Genomic DNA, 25,000 nt, shown 5'->3' on the forward strand with positions numbered 1-25,000 from the left:
CCCTTTAATATTTGATGATGATGATGATGTATAAATGCTTCCTGTCGTTTGTGAATTAATTGGGGGGGGGGGAGAGATGTCAATAAGGAGAGGAGCTTCATCCGAAGCTTTTCCAGCCCTCTCTAGACATTAATGGACTGGGATGCAGAGGGGAAAATACAAATACACACAAACACACACACACATGCACACCTATCTTCCTCTCCCTTTAACTCTTTCCTGTGTTGGGCCTTCCCTGCCCAGCAGAGACTCCAAAGCAATGTTTTTCAACTTTCTGCTAGGTATAAATGGAAGTCAAATTCTATTATAATAGCCCGAGCCCGTGTTTTTCAAACTTGGCAACTTTTGAGATGGGTGGACTACAACTCCCAGAATTCCCCAGCCAGCCTGCTTTAAGATGGGTGGACTACGACTTCCAGAATTCCCCAGCCAGCATCCTTTAAGATGAATGGACTTCAATTGCCAGTACTCCCCCAGCTAGCATGCTTTAAGGCGGGCTTCAACTCCCAGAATCCCCTAGCCAGCGTGCTTTACGATGGGTGGACTTCAACTCCCAGCATGCTTTGCACCAAATGCCACTGTCTGGAGACCCGTTACATTTAATGCACCTCACGTATTTCCAGCCTCTCTCGATTTGCTCTGCAAGCCAGCAAATCCTTGCGGTAGGGTGCTAGTCCTTATGAAAGCCAGCATTTGTATTCTTATTTTTTTTCGGCCTACAATCTTTGAGCAGAACCACCAGTTTCAATCCTCGCTGGTTTGTGCAGGAACCAAATTGCAGAAAAGTCCCAAAGGGAGGTGCAAGTCCAAGAACTCATGCAGAGAAGCACCTTTATACAAGGGGGGGAGGGGGCTTTTTCTCCCCCCCCCATCCTTCAGAGAGGCCCCACCATACTGTTAGCCAGCTCACCTGGTGACCTGGGTCCTGGTGCCGAAGTCGAGGGCCCGCATGGACTGCAGCACTTCCACGCAACCCATGTACTGCGGGGACGAGAAGAAGAGCAGAGATTAATACCGGGATCTTCCAACTTCGCCCTTTTTAAGACTTGTGGACTTCAACTCCCAGAATTCCTCAGACAGGCGTGCACGCCTGTCTGAGGAATTCTGGGAGTTGAAGTCCGCAGGTCTTAAAAGTTGCCAAGTGTGAAGACCCCCTGGATTAAAATAAACGCCAAGGAAATCAGCGTGTGGCTCTTTTACTTTGTTTTTCTTTATTTACATATTCCAACTTTATTATTTTTTACAAATAAGTCCAGGTGGCAAACATCTCCAACACCTCCACCTCCTCCTCCTCCTCCTCCTCTTTTCCCCACCACAGCCCTGTGAGGTGGGCTGGCTTGAAAGAGAGTTACTGGGCCAAGATCATCCAGCTGGCTTTCATGTCTAAGGCGGGACTTGAACTCACCGTCTCCTGGGGATTGGCCCAAAGTCACCCAGGGGGCCAAGGCAGGACTTGAACTCACGTTCTCCCGCTTTCTAGCCTGATGCCTTAGGCTTTCCTGCCTGAGCAGGGGGTTGGACTAGATGACCTCCAAGGTCCCTTCCAACTTTATTATTATTATGTTTCCTCAAGACATGGCTTTTCCAGCAAGCGGGCCTGACCTAGGGAGGATTTTACTTAGGGATGATTTTAAGAATAATTTTAATTGGAAATACAGCTTCTAATATTTGGTTTTTAATTTGGTTTTATAGGGGTTTATATTTTTTGTATTTTGTATCTGTACTTGTTTTTAATATGCTGTGCACCGCCCTGAGTCCTGCGGGANATTATTATTATTATTATTATTATACTTAACAACCGGGTCACAAGCTTAAGAACGGCAGGGATTCGCTGAACCAGGTGGCGAGAACAGCCGTCAAAACTCGCTTAAACAAATGTCTCACTTAGTGACATACAATTTGGGCGCCTTCACGGTCATAAAACGAGGACTGCCTGTATCTACAGCGTGGCGGGGAAACCTCCCTTCCAGAGCGTGTTTGCAACCCCTCGCCGACCCTTCCCCATTCGCTTGGCCCCCTAAGTGTACAAACCTTGCCCAGGTACCCGCCCCCCTCTTCCTCACTCACCCGGACCAGGTAGGAGACTCCGGAACCCATCACCTTGTCGTCCCGGTGCAGCCAACCCCGGCTGGGCTTGTTCACGAAACTCCCGTGCCGCGTCCACTCCTCGCCGCCCAGCTGGCCGCCTTCCACTCGCATCTTCTTCCCGCAACTCAGCTTGTTCATATCCTGGGGACAGAGACCGACAACGCCCGTTGAGTCCGGCGAGGCGGAGGCGGCACCCCCCGGAGGGTCTTCGGAGACCCCCGTCTCTCGGGAAAAGGCCCGGAGGGTCAGCAAGGAAGCCGGGTTGGAGAGTTTCAGGTTAGCCATTTTGGGGAAGAAGGAGCAGAGCGTGGTGGGGCTGGCCTCCGATTCGGGGTCCCCCGAAGGCAGCATGGGGCTGAGGGACGAGGAGGACAGAGAGCCGGTCAGCAACGGGGTAGGATCGGGAGAGGGGACCCCGTCGGCCACGGGGGTCCCGTCGTCCAGCGAAGGCGGAGATTCATCCTGCAAGTGGGTGTATTTGCTTTTCGGCAGGAGATCCATATCTGGGGGTGGGGGGGCTGCAGGCTGGCGGAGGAAGAGGAGGCAAGCGCGATGGTGATGGGGGTCAAGACCCCCCCAAAAGTCCCAACCAATCCCAAGCTGGCGCCTGGTCAAGTCCCCGCTGGCGTGCCGGGAACTGGGCCCGTCTGCCGGGTCCCTGCTTCTCCCCTCTCTGCCCCGCCGCGGACACCAGGGACGCCCCCAAATTGGGGCACCCCTTCCCCAAATTCAGCAAGCCGCCGTCTTAACCCAACTGGGACCAGTTATCCATCCCATCCGATGACCGGTAAGCCCCACGCAGGTCCGGAGAGGAAGATGAGGCGGTTTCTACAGTCTACAGTCCCTGTAGGGCTGCTTCAGAAACTCCCGCCGCGCCACCTGTGGGACTTCTGCCTGTCTCCAGCCCTGGAGAGGAAGAGGACGAAGTTTCTAGTCCGGGGCTGACGCTACACCCCCCTGCAGGGCTGTGTTAGACGCTCCTGGCCCTTCCCTCGCGCTGCAGCACCGCCTGTTGAACTTCTGCCTGCCTCGGCTGCCCTTCCAACACCCGCCAGGTCCTTATTCAGATGCTCAGCTCCAACGGAGGCGTCTTTTGCTCTGGATCGGAGGGACCGGGTCGATATCCGTGCCGAGGGGAGGGGGCATCAAACGCCTCCAACGCAAAGGAGGGGGTGGCAGCAGGGGGAGGGACGGCTGGCAGCCCCCCACCCCCCCAGGCAGCCCCCCAGGCTCCCTGTCAAAGCAGGGCAGGCCGGGTGCCCATCAGGAGGGGAGGCGATGCCGATGTGTCCCCGGAGACAATTTGAGGAGGGTTGGGGGGGCTCAGCCTCAGAAAGCCCAGGAGGGGGGGTCCAGTTGGGGTCCCCTTTGGATGAGTGGGGGGGGCAGCGGTTGGCAGTGTCGCCCTCTCTCCTTGCTTGCAGTGCCCGCGCTCCGGCTTGGCTTTGCAGCGCAGCAACGGCTGGGATCTGGCTGGAAAAATCCTCTCCCTCTCCCAGGGAAGGCGGGGAAGGGGAAGGGCAGAGGCAGAGGCCAAGCCCCCTCCTCTCTTCCCCCCCCCCAGGCCTGGTCACTCGCTGCTACCAAGGGGAAGGGCAGGGTGCTGACTCACACCAGCCCGGCCTCGCCTGCTGCAGCCAGGAAGGGGGGCAAGGGATGCGGGCGAGGGGAGGGGAGGCTAGGAAGGGGATGAGGCCGGAAAAAGGGGGGGGCAAGGCCACTTAGGTCGCCCAGGCAGGGCCTGGGTCAGGGGGGGCAGCTGGGGGGGACAAGCCGGGGAGGAGGGGTAAGGAGGGAGGGTGGTCTGTGCCAAAAGGGGTTTGCAAAGGCGCCTGCATGATGAAGACACTAGGCGTCCTGCGGGGGTCTTTTGCTCATTCAAGGAATCGCCCATCCCTCAGTTCCCTTGCAATCGAGGGAGGGGTGCGACCCCCCCCCCCGCAAGGGAGGCCAGGAAGGAAGGAAAGCAAAGGGAGGGAGGGAAGGAGGGAGAGAGGAAGGAGGTTGAAGGAAAAGTTAGATGAGAGGGGAGATAGATAGATAGACAGACAGACAGACAGACAGACAGACAGACAGACAGACAGACAGATGATAGAGGGATAGATAGATAATGATGGATGGACAGTCAAGGAAGGAAGGAAGGAAGGAAGGAAGGAAGGAAGGAAGGAAGGAAGGAAGGAAAGCAAAGGGAGGGAGGGAGGGAGGAGGTTGAAGGAAAAGTTAGATGAGAGGGGAGATAGATAGATAGACAGACAGACAGATGGATAAATAGATGATAGATGATAGATAGGAGATAGATAGATGATAGATAGATGATAGATAGATAGATAGATAGATAGATAGATAGATAGATAGATGACAGACAGACAGATGATAGAGGGATAGATAGATGATAGATGGACAGTCAAGGAAGGAAGGAAGGAAGGAAGGAAGGAAGGAAGGAAGGAAGGAAGGAAGGAAGGAAGGAAGGAAGGAAGGAAAGCAAAGGGAGGGAGGGAGAGAGGAAGGAGGTTGAAGGAAAAGTTAGATGAGAGGGGAGATAGACAGACAGACAGATGGATAAATAGATGATAGATGATGGATAGATGGATAGATAGATAGATAGATAGATAGATAGATAGATAGATAGATGCTGCAACTCCAGTCACTAAACACAGGGTTTGTCAGCCGAGGATTACCTGTACAACATTGTGTAATTGCCAGGTGTTGTGCAGCGGCTGCTTGCTGTTGTTATTTCAACCAGCCGTTATTTGCAAAGCAGAGGCATCGACAGAGTTTCCTGAACGGCCTTGTTGATTAACCACAAGGTCTGCTTTTCGCATAAGGTGCGGTATAAAAGACAACAACCACATTTCGGGGTGGAGAGGAGGAGGAGGAGGAGGAGGAGGAGAAGAAGAGCCCAAAGCCGTCAGGAAGCCCAAAAGCGGAGCTGAAATCCAGAGCAGGCAGCCCGGTGCCCCTCCCCCAAACCGCTAAACTCTCCATGGAGGCTTCAAACGGGGGGGGGGGGCTGAAATGCCTGACCTCCCCCTCTCTCCCCCCCCCTCCGAGGGCTCCCGGCCAGCGTGCTTTAAGAGGGGTGGACTTCAACTCCCAGAATCCCCCAGCCAGAATATTTCCGACTCTTGTTATTCGGAGCAGGGGGTTGGACTAGAAGACCTCCGAGGTCCCTTTCAACTGTTACTCTGTATTCGGAGCAGGGGGTTGGACTAGAAGACCTCCGAGGTCCCTCCCAACTCTATTATTCTTTATTCTAGGCAGGGGGTTAGACTAGAAGACCCCGCCCAGGTCCCCTCCAGCTCTGTTATCCTATATTCTTCTGCACCAACTACTTTTGCTGGACAGCCAGGAGTTGCTGGAGACGGAGGCCATTTCCTGGACAGTCCGTGTCCGGCCGTGGGTGGGCAGAGCCGAAGCGCCCCCCTCCCTTGTTTGTTCCTTCCTCTGGGGAGGGAGGGTCAGCAAAAACACCCACCTGGGCAAGGCCGAAAGAGGGAAAAATAACAAACCAAAGAGAGGAAGGAGTGGGATGACCGTTTGGCTCCGGGCCTTCCCACCGGATGCTCTGCTTGGCTTTTATGACCCAGCTGAAGGACCCAAGGAGGGATGGGAAGAGGGGGCAGGAAATCACACACACACACACACATGGAAACCCTGCCCGCAGCCCCCCACTTCCTTGGGAGCTGGGGAAGAACAGGGTCCAATGGTTACAAGCGCCTTTATACCCAAAAAGTTTGGATTTTGCACCCAGGGATCCAGCCTCCCTCAAACTGCAGCATTGGAAAACCGACAAAATTCACAGTTCTCAACCAATGACGGATTTCGACAATCTCCAGAAATAACTAAAACAGATCGGGTTTTTTTAAGCTGGTCAAATCTAAAGCAGGGTTTTCTCAAAGTTGGTGGCTGTAAAGATGGGTGGACTTCAACTCCCAGAATCCCCCACCCAGCAGGCTTTAGGCTGATGGACTTCAACTCCCAGAATCCCCCCAAGCCAGCATTATATTTAATATCTCTCACTTGAGGAGCCAGTCTATTTCCAGCATCTATTTATTTGCAAAATCTGTGGCTGTAGGGTGCTAGTCCTCGTGAAACCCACCCCACCCCACCCCACCCCTCCCCTCCCCTGGTATCTTTGAGCAGTCTTGGCCGCATTGCAGAATAAGCCAAGTCACGAAACAGCCAACAGATTCACCGCACAGCAAAAAATATTTGCCCTGTCCTAGCGGGTGTGACAATTATACAGCAACAGAGCTATATCCGGCTGGATTCCTGGGCGTTCTCGGCTTTTCTATTTCCTCCTGCACAAAGGTCCCTTTTCATAGCCCCGTGGCTGGCAGTCATCCAACAGGTGAAGCTTCCTGGCTTGTACAAAACCGCGACACGTAAAAAATGTTAGCGGCGTGCGGGGGGGGGAGACGGGAAACCTGTCTGTCTGGGTCCGGCAGGGCAATCTGGAGTACGCCATCAACTGACAGCTGCGTAACAAGCTGCCTTCTGCCTCTTCCGATGGTCTCGTGCTAAGCCGTGGCTTGTTTCGAGGAAACAAACCACGGTTCAGCTGCGTTCTCCGGAAAGGCAGAGCTCTTGTAGCTGGGATAGGAAACGAAACAGGCCGTCCCCAAAGTTGCTCAAACTCAGCAACCTTTTAAAAAGATGGGGTGGACTTCAACTCCCAGAATTCCCCAAGCTGGGAACGGAAGCCCACGCCACGCTCAGATCTCTCAGGAAGAGCCGAGAAAGAAGGGAAGAAGAACAGCTGAGCCCAGCACCAGAGCAGGGAGAGAGAAGGGTCCCACCCCTTACCGTGTACTCCATCACGGATGCCGGAGGTCTGTCCTTCGCTGGGGGCCAAACCTGCAGTTTGGTGACAAAGAAGGAATTAGGGAGGGGCTGTGCAGCATTTTGGGGAGGGGGGCGATATTGCCTTTTCCCTGTGCGTTTCCCTAAATCAGGGCTTCTCAATCTTGGGGACTTGAAGAGGGCTGGACTTCAACTCCCAGAATTCCCCAGCCACCAGGCTTTAAGATGGGTGGGCTTCAACTCCCAGAATCCCCCAGTCAGCAGAGGCTTTAAGATGGGTGGGCTTCAACTCCCAGAATCCCCCAGCCACCAGGCTTTAAGATGGGTGGGCTTCAACTCCCAGAATCCCCCAGCCACCAGGCTTTAAGATGGGTGGGCTTCAACTCCCAGAATCCCCCAGTCAGCATGATCTAAAGGGGATGGACTTCAAACGCCCGGAATTCCACAGCGAGATGTAAGGACTTCGAGTCCCAGAATTCTCCAGCCAGCAGGCTTTAAAGTGGATGGACTTCAGCTCCCAGAATTCCCCGGTCGCTCCTGCTAGAATAGCTCAGCTCCTTTTTCCAATGGGGCCAAGCAGAGGCAGGCAAGGCCAACGGGGACCGTTGGCTGCCAAGAACCACGGAGCCTCCATGTGCCAAGGCAGTCTATCTCCAAAGAGCAGCCGGACAAGGCAGGAGCGGTTGGAAGCTTTCAAAAACCTCAGAGACTAAGGATGGGTTAGGGCTTTTGGGGGGACGGGGGCAATTTTGATCTAAAGGAGAGTTTTAGGGGCTCTTACCCACACAGCTGAGCTATATAAATTTAGATTTTGCTGACAAAGAGTTAAAGGGGGGAGACTAGTATAGCTATTTCAAGCTATTTGGCTCTCATCAGCTATATGTATCCAAATTTCTTTTTCTGACAAAGAGTTAAAGAATTAAATCGGGAGACTTAAGACGGCCATTTCTAGCTTGTTCTGCTTTCATCAGTTAGCCATACCCTTTATGGGATTTGAACCTGGGCAGTTTACATACTAGGCAGTGATTTAACCACCAAGCCACAGGCTCTCCTCCCCTCTTTGCCAGCATATATATGTATGTATAATTCTCCGATTTCTCCCTCAGTTCCTGAACTAAAGCCGCCAACAACGTCCCAAAGTCTTCCAAAGCAGCATCTAAATTTTGCTTGTGCAATAGGGTTCAAAGTCCCCCCACCCCAGGAAAGATTTCAGCCCTGCCAAAACAAAGCCAGCTTGGGAAGCCTGTTTGCAGAGCCTCCAAAGGCAGGGGCACTCTATCTGACAACTGTCCAAGAAGGACGAATGGATGTTTTTACTCCCAAACAGGAGGGGGGGGGGAGAAAGTTGATTTTCTGCACACCTCAGTCTCTGCTCATTCCTATTCCTCTTCCTCCTCCTTCTCGGTGGCTTCTGAGCCGGGACAGAGAACCCACAATTTTGGGATGGAGACCCAGGAAACAGACCCCATCCCACCCCACTCTTTTTTAGCCACAAACACTGCCACAAATTCTTTACTTGCGGAAACCCGCCTGCAAAGCAGCGGAATTGCATTTCCTTGGGAAGATATGCTTGTCCAGCCAACAGAAACGTGGCACTTTTCCCTCCCTTCCAAGACTCTGCAGGAATAAGAGAGGCTCAAGCCAACGGGGACCCTCCCTCATCCGAGGAATTTCAAGGGTCCCATCCTGCGAGTCTCCAGCCCAGAAAGGTGAGGAAGGGGAGGGTCCAGCTTGAGTGACACGAGCCCACCGTCCCTCTGGGCCAATTTCAGAGTGAGACAACCGAGGCACACACGTACGTACGAACGTACACGTGTGCCAATTGCAAGGACAGGAGAGAGAGGGGGGAAAAAATTACAGAGATTTATTTAACTTTTCTGGCAAAGCCTTCTCTCTTTTTTTTTCCTAAGGGGGAGGGGAGAAAAGAAACTTAAAAACTGACCTGCAAAAGAGGATGGTGTAATCCTTGCTACTCCCCTTTTTTCTGGTGGGCCGCTCCAGTTTTTTTTTTTTTTTTTTTTTAAAAGCTATGAAATTTGAGAATTGAGATCCCTCCTTCTTTAAGGGGTGGGATGAAGCAGACTTTGCAGCCTGCCCCAGACGGATTCCAGATGGGGAAGGGCCCGGTCTGCGGGCTGCATTTGTCGCTCTCTCGAAGGGGGCAGCTGGAGAGCAAAAAATACGACAGCGGGACACACTTTTTTGTGTGTGTGTGTGTGCACAGAAAAGTCACAACCAGCTTGGGCTGAGGAAATCAGCCCCGCTGAATCCTGAATGAAGCATCTCGGGTTTGGAAACGAAGCCAGGAAACCTGGGCTTACGAGCGACACAGAGAGCCCCCCCCCCCCAAACTGAAGCAGAGCATGCAAAACATGGTGCAGTTCACCAAAACTGGAGAGAAACAGAGTCGCTTTGGATAGGAGATGGGCAGCATGTCGATTTAATAAAGAAATAACCGTGCCCCCAAGCTTTGCCAGATCAAGCCTCGCAGCAAATCGATTTAGTAAAGAAATAACCCCGGCTCCCCAAACTTTGCAGTGCCAAGGCTCGCTCAGAGACAGACAAACCTAATGCAGCGGTTTCTAAGTGTTAAAAGTGAATGCAATTCAACGCGATCCCCCCCACCCCTCTTTCAAAACTGTCCAGCTATGGAGGCCACCCTCCCCCCCCCCAAAAAAAAACCCCTCCTAGAGAGGATTCCAGAGACCATCTTCCACCTCTAACGGGCCCGGCACTTAGAAGCAAGCCGCTCTGTTTCAGGATTTATGGGACCTTTTGTGCAATACCCTCCGGGCGATGGTGGCGAGTTGCGTTCCCGTTTTGGACGCCTCTCCTTCCCTCCCCCCTCGCTCCTTCCTGATGGATTTTCGTCCCATCCCCGGCGCCCCAAAAGCGGAGCCGGTTCCCCCTCTTTTTTCCCCGCTCTTTTGGGCTCCAGGAAATCGCAGGGAGAGCCCTGGAAGAGCGCTGCCCGTCGGCCCTGCGGAACTCCGGGGAGAAGAAGGAGCCCTTTAAAAAGAGGGAAGCGCTGAGCGCGGCTGGGAACTAGAGGCCGCGCGCGGACGTCTCTGGCGCGGTCTTCCCTCTGGTCCGTCTGTCTCCTTTCTCCCCCCCCCCTCTATAGTACTCTTCCTCTTTTCTCATTCTCTCCCATGTCTTTCTCTGTACCTTTCTCCGTCTTTTCTCTCTCTTAGCACTCTCGTCTCTCTCTAGATATATGTATATATCTCGGAATAGTCTGCCTTCTGGTCCGGCAAGACACTTTTCTCTCTCTCTCACCCCCATCTCACATTCCTCCCCTGCCCCGTCACCCAGAGGGGAGGAAAGGGGGGGACCGGGCATTGTCAGTCTCTGAGTAAGAGATTAGTAACAGGCTTCGATTACAAAACAGCGTTGAGACACCTCGGGAATCTTGCAGCGGCGCTTCCTCGGAACACGAGGGGAAGGGGAGGGGACGGGTTTTCGGGGGGGGGGAGAAACACGCCACCAGCGCTTTCGACACTCGGGACAAATTCTGCTCTGAAGCTCAACGCAGACTCTCCTGCAAAGGAGCCCGACACGGGGGGGGGGGGGAAAGGATCCACAGACACCACCGAATTCTCACGAAGCGGCAGTCCGCCTTTTCCGCGCGTCTCCAAAGGCGCCTCTCCCCGAGAGAGGGAGGAGACTGCGGACGGAGGAATCCCCGCCTGATCCCTACCCCGCAAGGAAGGGATATTTTAAAAATAGTGCGGATAAAACGAACACCGCAGGGCCAAAGAAAGAGCGCCCGGGCTAAGCAAAAGCCGCCCTTGCAGGGCTGTTGTGCAGCTTCTAAGAGACCCCACCCAGCTTCCGCGATGTGTATTTTGCAAAGTTACGGCGGCGCCCGATTCAACGGACTGCCCGGTGCAGCGTCGTTAAAAAAGGTGGTGGGACTCGACCCCCTTCTTACCGAGGCGGCCGTAGCATTGGGGTGCAAAGGCGGCAGACTGCAGCTGCTCCGACGGCGCCTCTCGGACAAACTTCTGGGCTCTCGGAGCCCTGCCCCGCCCGTTTCCCTCCACCAATCATTTCCGGGTTCCGTCCCGCCTTTGAAGGCGGGGCTCCCAGGTCGCCCGCGTTACCGCCCCTTCCCTTAGCTTCCGGCGGGGACACTCTTGCCATAGGACTCGCTCCCCACTCCCCCCCGCCCGGTGTCAACTGGGACCCACTGCTCCATTTATTCCCACAGGGCGGGATGGGAAGGAAACCACGGGAATAAGGGAGCGAAATGAAAGACCACCAAACGACTTCAGTATTGTTTTAAAACGGGAGTGCAGCGCTCAATAAAATTCCCATTCAATTTCGTCGTAGTCTTCACTTTGGTCCTCGAGCGACGCAACTTCTTTCTTCTCAAAGGCGCAGAGGAGTTCCCCTCAGAAACGGCTTCGCTGGGCCTTCCGTCATCAGCTCGCCGATTTTCGCCTCAACTTCTTCCTTTTCCAGGTTCTTCGGACTTCAAGCTCTTCACCTCACCCTCTTCCTTCCAGCTCTCCGGCGGGCTGAGTGAAAGCGTCGTTCCTCCGCTGTCTCCTTTTATACTTTCCCGCCAAAGCAGCTCTCAACCCGATTGGTTAACGCATCCATTAGGCTTACCTTTTCATTGGCTCCTGGTATGGCTGTTTTATAGGCTCCCCGCAGTGACTCAGAGGCCAATCAGCATGCAAGGCACACCTGGGGGAAGCTCCTCATTGGTTGAAAACGAGACAGCTCTAATCCTTTACCTGAGATCCCGAACCTTTTTTAATTTTATCTATGTATGAAATTTATACATATATTTATATATACAAATTTATACATATATAAAATTAGATATAAAGATATATGTAGATATAGATATAGATAGATACCGATAGATAGATTAGATAGATAGATATAGAGAATTTAAAAAGCAAAAATGAATTTTATAGGTTCAACTATCTATAAAATAATCAGGCTAATTGGAAGAATGGGATATGTAGTCCCCTGACAAGAGAAAGGGAGGTTGGAGAACGGGAATGATGGGACTTGTAGTTTGACACACACACAGAATGGAGTTTGGCAGGGCTGAGGTAATTCCCAGCACAGTCAATCAGGTTCCGCCACGTCTACTGGAGCGCCCGCCCTCAATCCCTTCCGTCCAATCAGCGTCGAAGGCGGCGCCTTTTGAAAAGCGGCGGTTCGGAGGACTAAGCGAGGGAAAAACCGAGATAGGGGCGCATGCGCAGTGACGGTGGGCGCCTCCCCCTTCCCGTCTTCCTCCAACAGGCGCCGGCGAGCGCGGGGATTCGGACGCCGCGGGGGCCGCCGGGAAACGCCGAGCAGCGCCCCGAGGGAGCGAGCCAGAGGCCGCCGGCCGCCCCGCGATCGCCTTCCCGATCATGACGCACAAGCAGATCTACTATTCGGACAAATACGACGACGAGGAGTTCGAATACCGGTGAGAGGGGGCGGACCCTGGCGTGACGGGCAGGCGCGGGGAGGCGGGACCTGGAGGTTTCCGCGGCGACGACACGTGAGGGGGCGGGGCTTAGGGCACGTCGGGGCGGGGCTGAAGGCAGCTGGAGTCTGATTTATTATTGTTATTGTTTAATATATATATATATTTGCCTTTTTGTTTCAATTTTTTATTTTTATTCAACCATTTGAAATGCAGACTCCCCCCCCAAAAAAGCAATAATAATAGGTTAAAAAAGTTACTCTGTTAAGATCTATTTTGTAGAGTTAAAGTATGTGTGGATGAGACCTGATGGTAGTATATTTGGGTAATGTTATTTAATTTATGATTTTGTTTTTATAACCCTGTAACCAGCCCTGGGAAGTGAAAGGGGGAGGGGGGAGGGAAGTGGGATATCGTATGTAAAATTATTTAAAACTTTTAGTAAAAAAAAAAGTGCATTAAAAAAAGTAACATATTGTATTTTTAGCCTTTTTTAACAGAAAAAAATAAGGGGGGAAAAATTCCTAATTTTGTACGCCTCCCGGAAATCTCCTAGAGTTGGGCAGTCGATAAATTTAAACGAATTTAACCTGATTAGATAGTTTATCGAATTTTAATCCTGACTCTTTTTTTAAAAAAAAATCCTGACTCTTTATTGCTTTATTGATGGGGGGGGAAGGAAAAAAAACAACACTCCCTGCTTCAACTCTTTGAAAAGTCTTCCAGGAAACTTGTCCTTCTCAAAAAAAGGGAAAAAAACAGCCGTCATCTGTTTGGCAGTGATTTGGACTCCATCTCCCATGGTTCCCAGCCTTTGGCTGAGGCTGATGGGAGTGGAGGCATGGGAACCCTGACAGCAAGTCAGATTTGAGATTGTACGTGAGAGGGATTATCAAGAATCCAAAGAGGCAGCAGTTAAGAAGTGCTGGACAGGTTTGGTGGGACGACTACAAGTCCCATCACTCTGCGGGCTTTTCCTTTCCCCCTCTTGGAGCCCAGTGGGACTTTGTAGCTGGGGGTCCGACGTTTCCTGACATCTTGTTCCTTCTCTTCCCCCCCCGTGCCCCCCATGGCTCCTCTTGCAGGCACGTCATGCTGCCCAAGGACATCGCCAAACTGGTCCCCAAGACCCATCTCATGTCCGAGTCGGAGTGGCGGAACCTGGGTGTCCAACAGAGCCAGGGCTGGGTCCATTATATGATCCACGAACCAGGTAGGGTGGCAGCTGCTGAAAAAAACGATCTGGGGTTTGGGTCTAGACTAGGTCTCTGTGCAAAGTTGTCAATTTCGAGCGTCAGTTTTGGCGGTCAGTTTCAGGCGTCAGGGATGAGCCTGTCCCGAGGTTTAAAAAAATCCTTGGCTTTGAAGGCCTTCAGAAAAGAGAGAGCCATTGAGTGACTTGAATCATCTGTTAAGGCGCCAGTTTGGTCGAGTGGTTAAGCCACCAGCCTAGAAACCAGGAGACTGGGAGCTATAGTCCTGTCTTAGGCATGAAAGCTGGCTGACTGACTTTGGGCCAGTCACAAGGAGACGATGAGTTCTAGTCCTGCCTTAGGCATGATAGACAACTGGGTGACTTTGGGCCAATCAGCAGGAGACAGTGAGTTCTAGTCCCGCCTTAGGTGTAAAAGGAAGCTGAGTGACTTTGGGCCAATCACCAGGAGACGGTGAGTTCTAGTCCCACCTTAGCCATGAAAGCCGATTGGGTGTCTTTGGACCAATCACCAGGAGACGGGGAGTTCTAGTAGAACTCGGGAGAAGGGCGGGGTATAAATTAAAGTATTATTATTATTATTATTAGAAATACAAATAAATACAGTACAAATACAGTACAAAAAAAAATAAAAATAAGCGAATTATTCCAGGCTTGGCTGTGCCCAGCAGGACGTGATTCTGGATCACTCCGTCATTCGGGATCTGGTTATTTCCTGAATCTTCCCCGCGTAAAAACTGATGAGAGGGATTTTATTACATAAATGCAAAAAAAAAAAATGCCATTTTTTTTCCTTCTGCAGAGCCACACATTTTGCTCTTCCGAAGACCGCTGCCAAAGAAAATAGAAAAATGACACACGTCTGTCCTCTTCTATGTTTTCGATAGAAGCACCTTTTGGGAGAACAGCTGGTTCTCCATTTTAAAATTCCGAGAAATATTTTAAGATGCCGGTCCAGAAAACGCCGCTCGACATAACCAACACTGAAGCCGAGAAAAAACGGGTTTTCCCTGCAGTATTTTACCTGGCCAAAGCAATCTTCAAAAACTACAATAGCTTGACTATTTTTAATACTTTTTTATAATGGCTGAAAACTTGGTTCGCCCAAGGGGGGCCAAATTGTTGTGTGTGTTTTTTTAAATCTCTGGTCTTGGAAAACTTCGTTCTGCTGTGTTGTTCTTAAAATGTGCGTTTCCTTTTTAATCTTATTTTTCAACTTCTGCATTAGGGCTTTGAAAAGTTACTCAGGATACGCTTGTTCTTTGGCCTGTATTAATAAAGGGTCACCGTGTTAAGGGTCACTTCTGTCTTTGTCTAACCCAAATCAGTCACAGTTTTCTGTGCTGTTTAAACAACTCGTGCTTGTAACTCCGACACTGGAATAAGTTGGTGGAAGGGGGGAATCCTGTCAAAGATAACTGAAAATTATGAGAAAATAATCAAGCTGTTGGTGTAACTACATTGAGTTTAAATAACAATTTGAGTGGCACTGGTGCAAAGGTTTAAAGTCCATTCTGGACTTTAAACTTTGACCAAGTTGATATCTATCAATCAATAAATAAACATAGACAATATTTAGTCTTTTGCTTCAATGGACAAATCCAGCAACTTTGTGTAGTTACATCCATGTTGTAACCCCGATTTATAGTCAGTATATAACCTAATGTACTATTCAAGAAACATTCTGTACATTTTTTTTTAAACTACCAGGTCAAAGAAGCTACATTCTCCTTGTTTTTCTTGTGCTTACCTCTGTTTTTAAGCTTTCTTTCCTTTCAAAAAAAAAAATTATTAATGGAAGTGCTTTCTGTTAACTCGTGTTTACGCTGGCACCCATTTTCCTAAAATATTGTTTTAACTGCAGTTTAATTGCCTTGTATGTTTATTACATTGCCTGGGGATAGGGTTGGTTTTAAACAGCAGGGTGTAAACGGCTAATATCATGATTAATAGTTGAGTTTTCTTTGACCAACCAGGAAGAGACTTCCCGAGCTGATCCAAATAAAGTTTGTTTATATGAGGTTTGGATCGGTTTATTTCTGCTTTCGAAAGCGATCCGTAGGGTGAATGTAGATCACGTTTCCAATCCTGAAATCTAAGGTCGTTTAAATGTGTATGTATAATAATATTGTATATATCGTTGTTTAAGTATAACGTAAATAATATTGTTTAGGTATAGTCTCACATATGCAGCCCAGGGTAAAGGACCAGCCTTCTTGGCAGATTTAGGATTTTAAAATAGCATAGCATAAAACAGTGGTGGCGAACCTACGGCACGGGTGCCAGAGGCGGCACTCAGAGCCCACTCTGTGGGCACGCGTGCCGTCGCCCCAGTCCTAGGCCTTCAGCTGGGTTTTATAAAACCTTTTTGCTTTAGGCCTCCGCTGCCGTGTGCACAAAAAAAGGTTCAATCAATCAGTCAATTTCAACTTCTCGCGGGGAAAAAAAAGATCTTGCAAAGTTGGAATTGATTGATTGAACTATTTAGTCCCACCCAGTCTGCCGTTACCACCGTAGCCACGCCCAGCCAATGGGCCACACCCACCCGGCACCCGACGATGCATAAGTGGGTTTTGGGTTGCAGTTTGGGCACTCGGTCTCTAAAAGGTTCGCCATCACTGGCATAAAAGGAAAGATGGATGGGGAGGGAAGAGGATTTTTTAATAATAATAATAGTTGGAAGGGACCTTGGAGGTCATCTAGTCCAACCCCCTCAGGCAGGAACCCTACACCATTTCAGACAAATGGCTCTCCAGTCTCTCCTTAAAAACCTCCAATGTTGGAGCATTCACAACTTCTGGAGGCAAGGAGTTCCACTGGTTAATTGTTCTAACTGTCAGGAAGTTTCTCCTTAGTTCTAGGTTTCTCCCTCTTTTTGATTGGACCCACAAGAAATTTGTCTCCGCAAACACAATAATTTCCAACATTGCACATAATTCAAGAAGTTAGTGGTTTGGGTCCCTCGGCCAAATGTCACAATGATTTAAACAAAAAAAAGGGGGGAAATAGAATCCAAAGGGCAACAGCCTTGCCTGTATACAAGGAAGTGCCTTGGAGGCATGACGGGAAATGTAGTTTCCCGGCGCCGAGAGCGTCGCTGTCCGCCACGCCGCCCGCGCCTTGTGGCCAATCCGCGCTTCTTCCACTCCTCGCCCCTTTTCCGCTAGGCCAATAGAACGCGAGGCAAGCGGAGCTCTCAGAAAGCAGCAGCCAATGGGCGAGCGGCGGGCGGGGCTCCCCAGCAGTTGCTCGAACGAGGCTTGGGTAAGTCGAAAAGGCGAGCAACGGGCAGGGGGTGCGTGGGAATTTCCCGGGTCTTGCTTGAAATGGTATCTCCCACCCTGGAGTCTTTGCAAAAGGGGCTACCGAGCATGGGCAGAGCGTCTCCCTCTCGGGAGCACGTCCCCCGAGCATGTGCAGAGTGTCAAAAGACCCGCGGAAGTGAAGGCTTTCTCGCTTTGGGGGTTGCTTAACGCAGCAAACTAATTATAGGACGAATCCTGGTCTTGAGAAATAGTCCCTGGATGGGTCAATCCTTGCTTGATGACTCAATGCAGATTTAGTCTGGAAAGGGTGCAATGGGAGGCTGGGTTTAATTGATTAATTCAATCAATTAAATGGCTGGAAGCTAATCAGTATAATCCCATTTTAATTTTACAGGGCAGAGAGTGCCCGAATCTACGACACGTTAGATAACTTTGCTGCTTCCCAAGCGAGAAAAATAATCCTCATAATGTAGAAACTTCCTGCCACAAGAAAACAGTCCAAGTTTGTTTTTATAAGTAATAATAATAATTAATAAAATAATAATAATATAGTAGTAGTAGTAGGGTCCTTGGTGCTCTCTGAGCTGGGTTATTTTCTTGCAGATGTTTCATAACCCATCTAGGTAACTTCATCAGTGCTAGAAAGGATATTTGCAGCAAAAAAAACAAAACACCACCCATCCCTTCTATCACTGATGATGTAACCTAGCTAGGTCATGAAACGTCTGCAAGAAAACCACCCAGCTCAGAGACCCCCCAAGGATCCCTCATTCCAACCCTGAGCTACAAATAATCTCCTTTATTGGAAATAATAACAATAATAATCCTGCAAGACTTAAATAAAATCCTACAACCGAGAGGTTTGTAACAGATATATTATTTTTTTGGGGGGGGGGGGCTTGTAGGTAACGCAGCTTCAGAACCCCTCCCCCCAAGCTACATTTAGAACTGGCAGCTTCCAAGGGCCGCCCGCTCCTGCGCTGGGATCGTTGCCTCCGCAGGAACGTTGTGCAAGCCGGAGGGCCCCGGGGGCGTCTGCAAGCGATGGCGACCCAGATAGATGGGGGAACTTCGAGAAACAGAGGAGGCACCCCCCAACCTGCCCCCGTGACTGCTGGCATCATTGTCATCGGAGATGAGATTTTAAAGGTATGTGAGCCTTCACACATTGGTGTACGCTTTAGGTCCTCCTGCTTGAGCAGGGGGCTGGACTAGAAGACCTCCAAGGTCCATTCCAGCTCTGTTCTATTCTATTCTATTCTATTCTATTCTATTCTATTCTATTCTATTCTATTCTGCATTCTGTTCTGCATTCTATTCTATTCCGTTCCATTCCATTCCATTCCATTCCAGATTAGAATAGAATAGAATAGAATAGAATAGAATAGAATAGAATAGAATAGAATAGAATATTCTGGATAATGGATTTAACCACTGGGCTCTTCTTTGGCTGAAGAGCATCCTTCTAATAAAATCTTTTTTTTCCCCTCGTTTTCAGGGATACACGCAAGACACCAATTCTTTCTTCATGTGCCGCAAACTCCGCTCTCTGGGGGTGAAGGTGGCCAGGATCTCGGTGGTGCCGGACGAGGTGGAGGCCATCGCCACCGAGGTTAAGTCGTTCGCCAACAGCTTCACTTACGTCTTGACGTCGGGCGGAATCGGCCCCACTCACGACGACGTCACCTTTGAAGCGGTGGCCAAAGCCTTCGGGGAAGAAATCCGTCCCCACCCAGAGATGGTGGAACTCGTTAAGAAGTTTTTCGGCAAGCAGTCCAAGCCGGAAAGCTCCAACATGAAGCTAGCGTGCGTCCCCGAATCGTCTCTCCTCAACTACGGGGTGGACGAGAAGACGGGGCGCACCTTCCCGTATCCGCTGATCAGCGTCCGGAACGTCTACGTTTTCCCCGGCATCCCCTCGTTGATGAAACGGGCCCTAGATGGTCTCGGACACCTTTTCCGAAACGAGAAGACCCAGTTTCACAGCCGGGAGATCTACGTGAACGTCGAAGAAACTCGGATCGCTTCGGCGCTTAGCAAAGCCAACGCCAAATTCTGGCCTCGCACCAACCTGGGCTCGTATCCCGACTGGGTCAGCAACTACCACCGGGTGAAGCTGATCTTGGACTCGGACTCGGAGGCCGATCTGGACGAGCTGCACGCTTTCCTGATGGAGAAGCTGCCCCAAGGGGTGGTGGTGCCCTTGATAGCCGATCCCGTCTCCCGGGCTGCGACGGATGTCTACGGATTGGCTGAGTCCGGTAGGTACCCCTATCCGCCGTAGGGACGTATCTTGAGTCCGGTAGGTACCCCTCCCCGCCGTATGGATGCATCTTGAGTCATAAGTTGAGGACTATTTGCATAAGTCAGCTATCCAGGAGATGTCTTGCCTGGTCAGTTAAAATGATTTTGCTCACCGTACCCTCTTCTTCCTCCCCTGCAGGTTCTCCTCTCGGCCAGAAGGTGGCAGCATCGCTCAGGACCATCGAGGAAAGCTTGGATAACTACAGTCTCTCCAAAATCTGCACTGGGTTTAACGGAGGGAAGGATTGCACCGCCCTTTTGCACCTTTGCTACGCTGCTGTGCAGAAGTGTGTCACTCTCTCTGCTTTCGATACTTCAGGATCAGAATAGAGCTGGAAGGGGCCTTGGAGGTCTTCTAGTCCATCCCCCCTGCTCAAGCAGGAGACCCCATATACCCTTTCAGACGAGTGGCTGTCCAGTCTCTTCTTAAAAACCTCCAGCGTTGAAGCACCCACAACTTCTGGTGGCAGGCTGTTCCACCGGTTAATGGTCCTCCCTGTTAGGAAGTTTCTCCTTAATTCCAGATTGCTTCTCTCCTTGATTAGTTTCCATCCGTTGCTTCTTATCCTACCTTCCGGAAAATAAATGGACCCCCCCCCTCCTCTTTATATTGCTTTATGCTTTTTATACTGCTTTGGCAAGCTCAACCGGTGATACAAAACCAGCCTCCAATATAGTCGTAATTAAACAAACAAAAAAAAAACCAACCCTTACATTTTGGTACGCTTTAAAAAGAAGATACTCGTTTCTAGTCCTCATTGTTGACATCAGGCCTCTATTGCCTGTAAAACTGCAGAGTTCAGTCTTGCTGGAGGTTAATCCAATGCCAGCACATTGACTTATGACCATTTGTTCAGTGACCGAAGTCGCAAAGGCACTGAAAAAAGTGACTTAATGACCGTTCTTCACACTTAACGACCGTTGCAGCATCCGAAGGGTCACGTGATCCAAATTCAGAGGCTCGGCAACCGGTTCCTATTTATGGCAGTTTGCAGCGTCTCGGGGTCTTGTGATCCCCTTTTGCGACATTCTGATAAGCAAAGTGGCTCTCGAAAGAGGCTGTTGCTAATTCTTCCTTTTTAAAAAATAATAATTTTTTTTTTTTGCTTCTCCGTAGACGATATCCAGAGAAGCTGGAGCAGCTGCAAACCCTTTACATCCGCACCGTTCTTCCCTTCCCGGAGATGGAAGAATTTATTCAAGCTACGGCTCAGCGGTAAGGACCAATTCTTCCTTTCCAGGCACCTCTTGATAGCGCCTTGAATTTCATCCCCGAAGCCAGCTGGGTAAAAAAAAAAAAAATCGGTACAAAAGTGATTCGTGCCAGCCACTTTCTCTCAGCCCCGGGAAGGAGGCAATGGCAAACCTCTTCTGAAAACAAACAGACAGACAGGACCCATCCAAGCAGTGTCCAAGAATCAGAGGCAATTCAAATAAATGGTCCATCGGTCCCACCCACCCATCCACCAGCTGGAGAGGGCCAGCCAATTCCCAATTCTCGTTTGAATCTCCCCCGTGATTTTTCCCGCAGGTACAACCTGCGCATCTGCGTGGTTCACGGGAACATCAAGGAGGCCCTGGGGATCCTGAAGAGTCAGCAGCCGGATCTGGAGGCCGTTTTCATGGGCACCCGTCGGACGGACCCCTATTCCTGCACCCTCAAGCCCTTCAGTATGACGGACCCCGAATGGCCGCAGTTTATGCGAGTCAGCCCTCTGCTGGTGGGTCCCGCACAGACCTCGTTTGGGGATGCTTTTCCGATCAAATATTTATTGCCAGAGAGTCCTTGACTTACGAAACAGGTCCTTTAGTGCCCGAAGTTGCAACGGCATCGAAAAAAGGAACTTAGGATTGTTTTTCACACTTACGACCGTCCCCACGGTCACATGTTTCAAATTTCGGACGCTTGGCAACTGACTTGTATTTATGACAGTTGCAGCCTCACCCCCTAATGTGAATCTTTCTTGCTAAAACACACTTGGTTGGTTCTTGGGAGGTGTGACTTTTGTATAGGTGTCTCCGTGTGTGTCAAATATCCCTTAATTCTCTTTCCCCCCCCCTCTGTTGCTCAGGACTGGACGTATCACGATATATGGAATTTCCTTCGCAGCCTTTACATCCCCTACTGCATTCTATATGACAAGGGGTAGGTGCAATAATGTCCCGAATTTTTATCTTTTATGTGTGTGTGTGTGTGTGTGTGTGTGTGTGTGTGTGTGTATATAATTTTTATAGGATTAGGGATAGGGTCAGGGTTAGGGTTGGGGTTAGGGTTAGGATTTTTTAAAATAACATTCTTAATATTTAGCAAACAGCATGTTGTCTGCGTTCATGTAATTAAAAAAACAATGAATAATAATTATGATAAAACAACATTAATCGCTCAATAGTCTTTTTCTTACTAATACATATTCAATGTTACATATCACATTCCTTTCTAACTCGTTTTTCTAGCCGTTGATAAAAATTATCCCATGTTCTAAAATACACTGAGTCTTCTTTCTCTTTTCTCTTTAATATCAAATGTAATGTCAAATTTTTATCTTATGGAGGGGGGGAAAATGTGATTACGGGTGTATTTGCGCTAGGGAATATTCAAGATTTAAAAGGCCAGACATGTTTAAAATTTGGGGTGGGGGGTTAGGGGGAAGAGGAGAGAGAGAAAAAAGTGACTTGTGACTGTTTTTCACACCTAACCATTGCAGCCTATCCCTGGTCACGTGATCAAAATTCAGACACTTGGCAACTGACTTGTATTTATGACGGTCGCAGTGTCCTGGGATCACGTGATCCCCTTTTGCGAATTTCTGACCAGCCAATGGGGAAGCTTAGCAGCAAGAACCTCTGTGGTCGTAAGCCGAGGACTGCCCGTTTATCACAAAGCTGATTAACTCCGGATTGATAATGTGTTGTTTTGTTTGTTTGTTTGTTTGTTTGTTGTCTTGCTGGCTTCGCATCTCGGCAGCTACACCTCGCTGGGCAGCATGACCAACACGCAAAAAAACCAGGCGTTGCGTTACACAGACCCACAAGGCCGGGAGTCCTACCGGCCGGCTTACGAGTTGGAAGACGAAAAAGAAGAACGCCTCTCCCGCCATTGAGCCTCGGTCGCGCCTGTAAGCCAACAATGCTGGTTTAAGCAAGACCCTTCCCACCCACCGCCCCAAAAAAGGAACTTAAGTTTCAAAGCAGGCTTGTTAGCGTCATAAAATGGAATTCATGGGTGACACAGCCATCCTGGGATTTGTGTAGTCCTGTTGGCATCGGTCAGGCTGATCATACAGGGCAAGTATATTGGTTCTCTGACCTTGTCTGTTTTTTGTGTTGGAATAAAAAACAGGGTTGTTTTTTTTCCAATTCTCACCAACGTTCCCCTGTCCTCATTTTACTGTGATTGAGGAAAGTCAAAGGGATGATTATTATTATTATTATTATTATTATTATTATTATTATTATTATTATTATTATTATTATTATTATTATTACGCAGATCTGAATAATGATGATGATGATGATGATGTTGGGACCTTGGAGGTCATCTAGTCCAACCCCCTACTTAGGCAGGAACAAGTGCATCAAAATTCACAAAAACAGCAGATTAAAAAAAGTCTTATCAAAACATAAAACACCAGCAGAGTAGGGAGTTCTTTTAAAAACACACCACACCAGCGGCAACAAACATAAAAAAGGATGTCCGAAAATCAAATTACTGTCCCAGTGGTTACTCAACCTACAGCGGATATCTAGGGCCGAAGGGATGATTTGAATTCATAGCCGGAGCCAGAGAGCTGCACCCAGAGAGCAGCTTTTTTGCGCAAATCCACTTTGCCAAGTTTTCAGATAGCTGGACTTCCAACTCCCAGAATTCCCCAGCCCAGCCTGGGGATGGGGATGGGGTGGGGTTTCTTTCCCACTACCCGCCGGGAGGAATAGGAGCAGAGCCTCCCCGTCCAAGAGCAGTCTACCTGGGTCAGGCAGCGCAGGCAATCTTAGCGCCCCAGGAGGCGGCTGGCTTGGCGGCGGTTGGAAACAGGATGCTGGGCTTCCTTTGAGCTTCTCCGCGGGGGCTGTTTATTCGCCCCCCCCTCCTTCCCCAATTCCCCCACTCCCATGGCCAAGCCGCTTCCCCATTCCTGACTCCGGCGTCGCGACTCCTAGGCCCCCGCTTTTTTTCTGCAAGCAGTTTCCTGCTTCTCTTGATAAAGATCCTGTCCGCCTCCAGCCGAGCGCAGCCCGACTGGGGCCGGCGCCAGGGGTCACCGTGTGGCCAGCACTCCCCCTCGGGCTGCTAAGGACCGAGCCAGGCTGGGGAGTCCCTCCCCACTTCCCTCTCCTCCTGTCCCCTCCCCCCCAAGAGCCACCTTTCTCCGGGGAGGGGGGGGGGCTCAGAGCAAAGTTGGGTGGGTGACGCTCCTTGGATACTCCGGGCGCGCCGTGCGTTTTGGAGAGCTGGGGCGCATTGCGCGCAGAGATGCTTTGGCTTTGGCAATGGGGGGAGGAGGGAGGAGGGCGCTGATTTGGCTGGGAGGGGGGAAGCTAAGGAGAACAAACCCCCCTCCCCCTGGCGCCAAGCGCCGCTGGCTGGGTCCTGGGATCCAGAATCGCGCGGCGCCAGCGCAATCTCTCCTATCTCTCTGGGGGAAGTTGGAAGAGGAAGCCGGGAAGATAGCGCGGGTCGCAGCCGCGGAGCGGACGCCCTGGCTTCTTAAAGGGACAGCCTTCCTGATCTTTGGCAAGAGACCCCCTCCCACTCCTACCCTTTGGCAGGAGAGACCCCACTAGAAGACCCCACGTTTAGGGTAGGAGGGAAAAAAAAAACCCTGGCAAACTCAGCTGGATTCCTGTCTCCTTGCAGAAAAGGGGAAATTGTGGCAGGTGCTGTCCCAAGGACCTTTTGGTTCTACCTGGGTCAAAACAGAAAGGGGGTGACCTTGAGAACTAGAAACCTGGCTTGGCTGGCCAAACGATTCCTGGGTTCAAAGAGAGCTAGGAAAGGTTTGGAAACGGTGGCCTGTGCCCCCTTATTATCCATTTCTGTAATAAGAAGAGACGGGATGCCTCTTTAGGGCTGCCTAATGGGGGGGGGGGGTTTGCGGGCTTTGATTCTTCCCCTTCGGGGGGGGGGAGGTGAGATGGGCAAGTGAGAACAAACCAGGATAAAGAGAAAAAGCTGGCTTGCTATCAGCCCAGAAACACAGACCCTGCTTGTTTGTTCTTTTCAAGATCAGCCAGATTTCCAAAAGGGGTCAGCAGCTGGAATCCGAAGCCTCCATCCCTGCCCTAAAGTTTACCCCAAGGGCTTGGCCTTCAATACTGACTCTGTGCCATGGCACTCACACAACCCCTGAATGGCCACACATAAACACACCGGGCAAGACTGCAGAACGCGTATATCCACTGCTAGCTGGATTTGGGTGCCCCAGAATTAAGGGGGATGGGGGGGGGAGGAAGCTTAAGGGGACCCAATCCCAGCTTGTTTGTTGGTGCAAATCCAGACCTGGGCTCCTTCCATCCAGCATATTCAGCCCTGACCTCAGCTCAGTCAAGCACGGCTGGACTCGAACCCAGCACCAACGTCAAAGCTGGGATGCAAAAGGAAGAAGACCCCAGCCTTGCCCCTCGGCAGGCCCCGGGCTAACTGCCCCCACCCCTTCAAACCAAAGAATTGGGGGGAGGGTGGTTTGGCAAGCCTGGTCAAAGTGGGGAGAAAAATGCCCGTTGCTGCTTCTGTTTTGGGGTGCCAAGCCCTGAAATGGCCTCAGATTTTGGTTGCTGTCCCCCAACACTGCGTGAGTAACCAAGATCTCCCCCAGGCAAACCGAGGTTACTCCAGCCCCCCTCCCCATTTCCTCTCCCTCCCCCAGAGGCAGGGCCAGGGGAAGGAGA

The 25,000-nt window shown here is 50.5% G+C and overlaps 3 protein-coding genes across 3 annotated transcripts in view; 2 read left to right on the forward strand and 1 right to left on the reverse strand.

Moving 5' to 3' along the window:
• The window catches only part of SHC1 (SHC adaptor protein 1), an 11,777-nt gene extending 4,871 nt beyond the window's left edge, over positions 1-6,906 (reverse strand). Inside the window, exons 1-3 of the mRNA XM_029286119.1 lie at positions 6,895-6,906; positions 2,068-2,688; positions 919-981 (exon numbers count right to left, since the gene is read on the reverse strand). Coding sequence (XP_029141952.1) covers positions 919-981; positions 2,068-2,688; positions 6,895-6,906 — 696 coding nt within the window. The remainder of the gene's footprint in view (positions 1-918; positions 982-2,067; positions 2,689-6,894) is intronic.
• Positions 6,907-12,238: 5,332 nt separating this feature from the next.
• On the forward strand, positions 12,239-14,833 carry CKS1B (CDC28 protein kinase regulatory subunit 1B). Its single transcript, XM_015826052.1, has 3 exons — positions 12,239-12,331; positions 13,417-13,544; positions 14,347-14,833. Exons 1-3 carry the CDS (start codon positions 12,273-12,275, stop codon positions 14,397-14,399), a joined length of 240 nt encoding a protein of 79 aa, XP_015681538.1. The 5' UTR covers positions 12,239-12,272; the 3' UTR covers positions 14,400-14,833.
• Positions 14,834-17,737: 2,904 nt separating this feature from the next.
• On the forward strand, positions 17,738-22,294 carry FLAD1 (flavin adenine dinucleotide synthetase 1). Its single transcript, XM_015826053.2, has 7 exons — positions 17,738-17,959; positions 18,309-19,071; positions 19,254-19,401; positions 20,232-20,330; positions 20,646-20,835; positions 21,187-21,260; positions 22,080-22,294. The coding sequence occupies exons 1-7, from the start codon at positions 17,855-17,857 to the stop codon at positions 22,213-22,215; spliced, it is 1,515 nt and encodes a 504-aa protein (XP_015681539.1). The 5' UTR covers positions 17,738-17,854; the 3' UTR covers positions 22,216-22,294.
• The last annotated feature ends 2,706 nt before the right edge of the window (positions 22,295-25,000 follow it).

The sequence above is a fragment of the Protobothrops mucrosquamatus genome, unplaced genomic scaffold (genome assembly GCF_001527695.2).
Source record: "Protobothrops mucrosquamatus isolate PMUCROS unplaced genomic scaffold, P.Mucros_1.0 scaffold2939, whole genome shotgun sequence".
NCBI lineage: Eukaryota > Metazoa > Chordata > Lepidosauria > Squamata > Viperidae > Protobothrops > Protobothrops mucrosquamatus.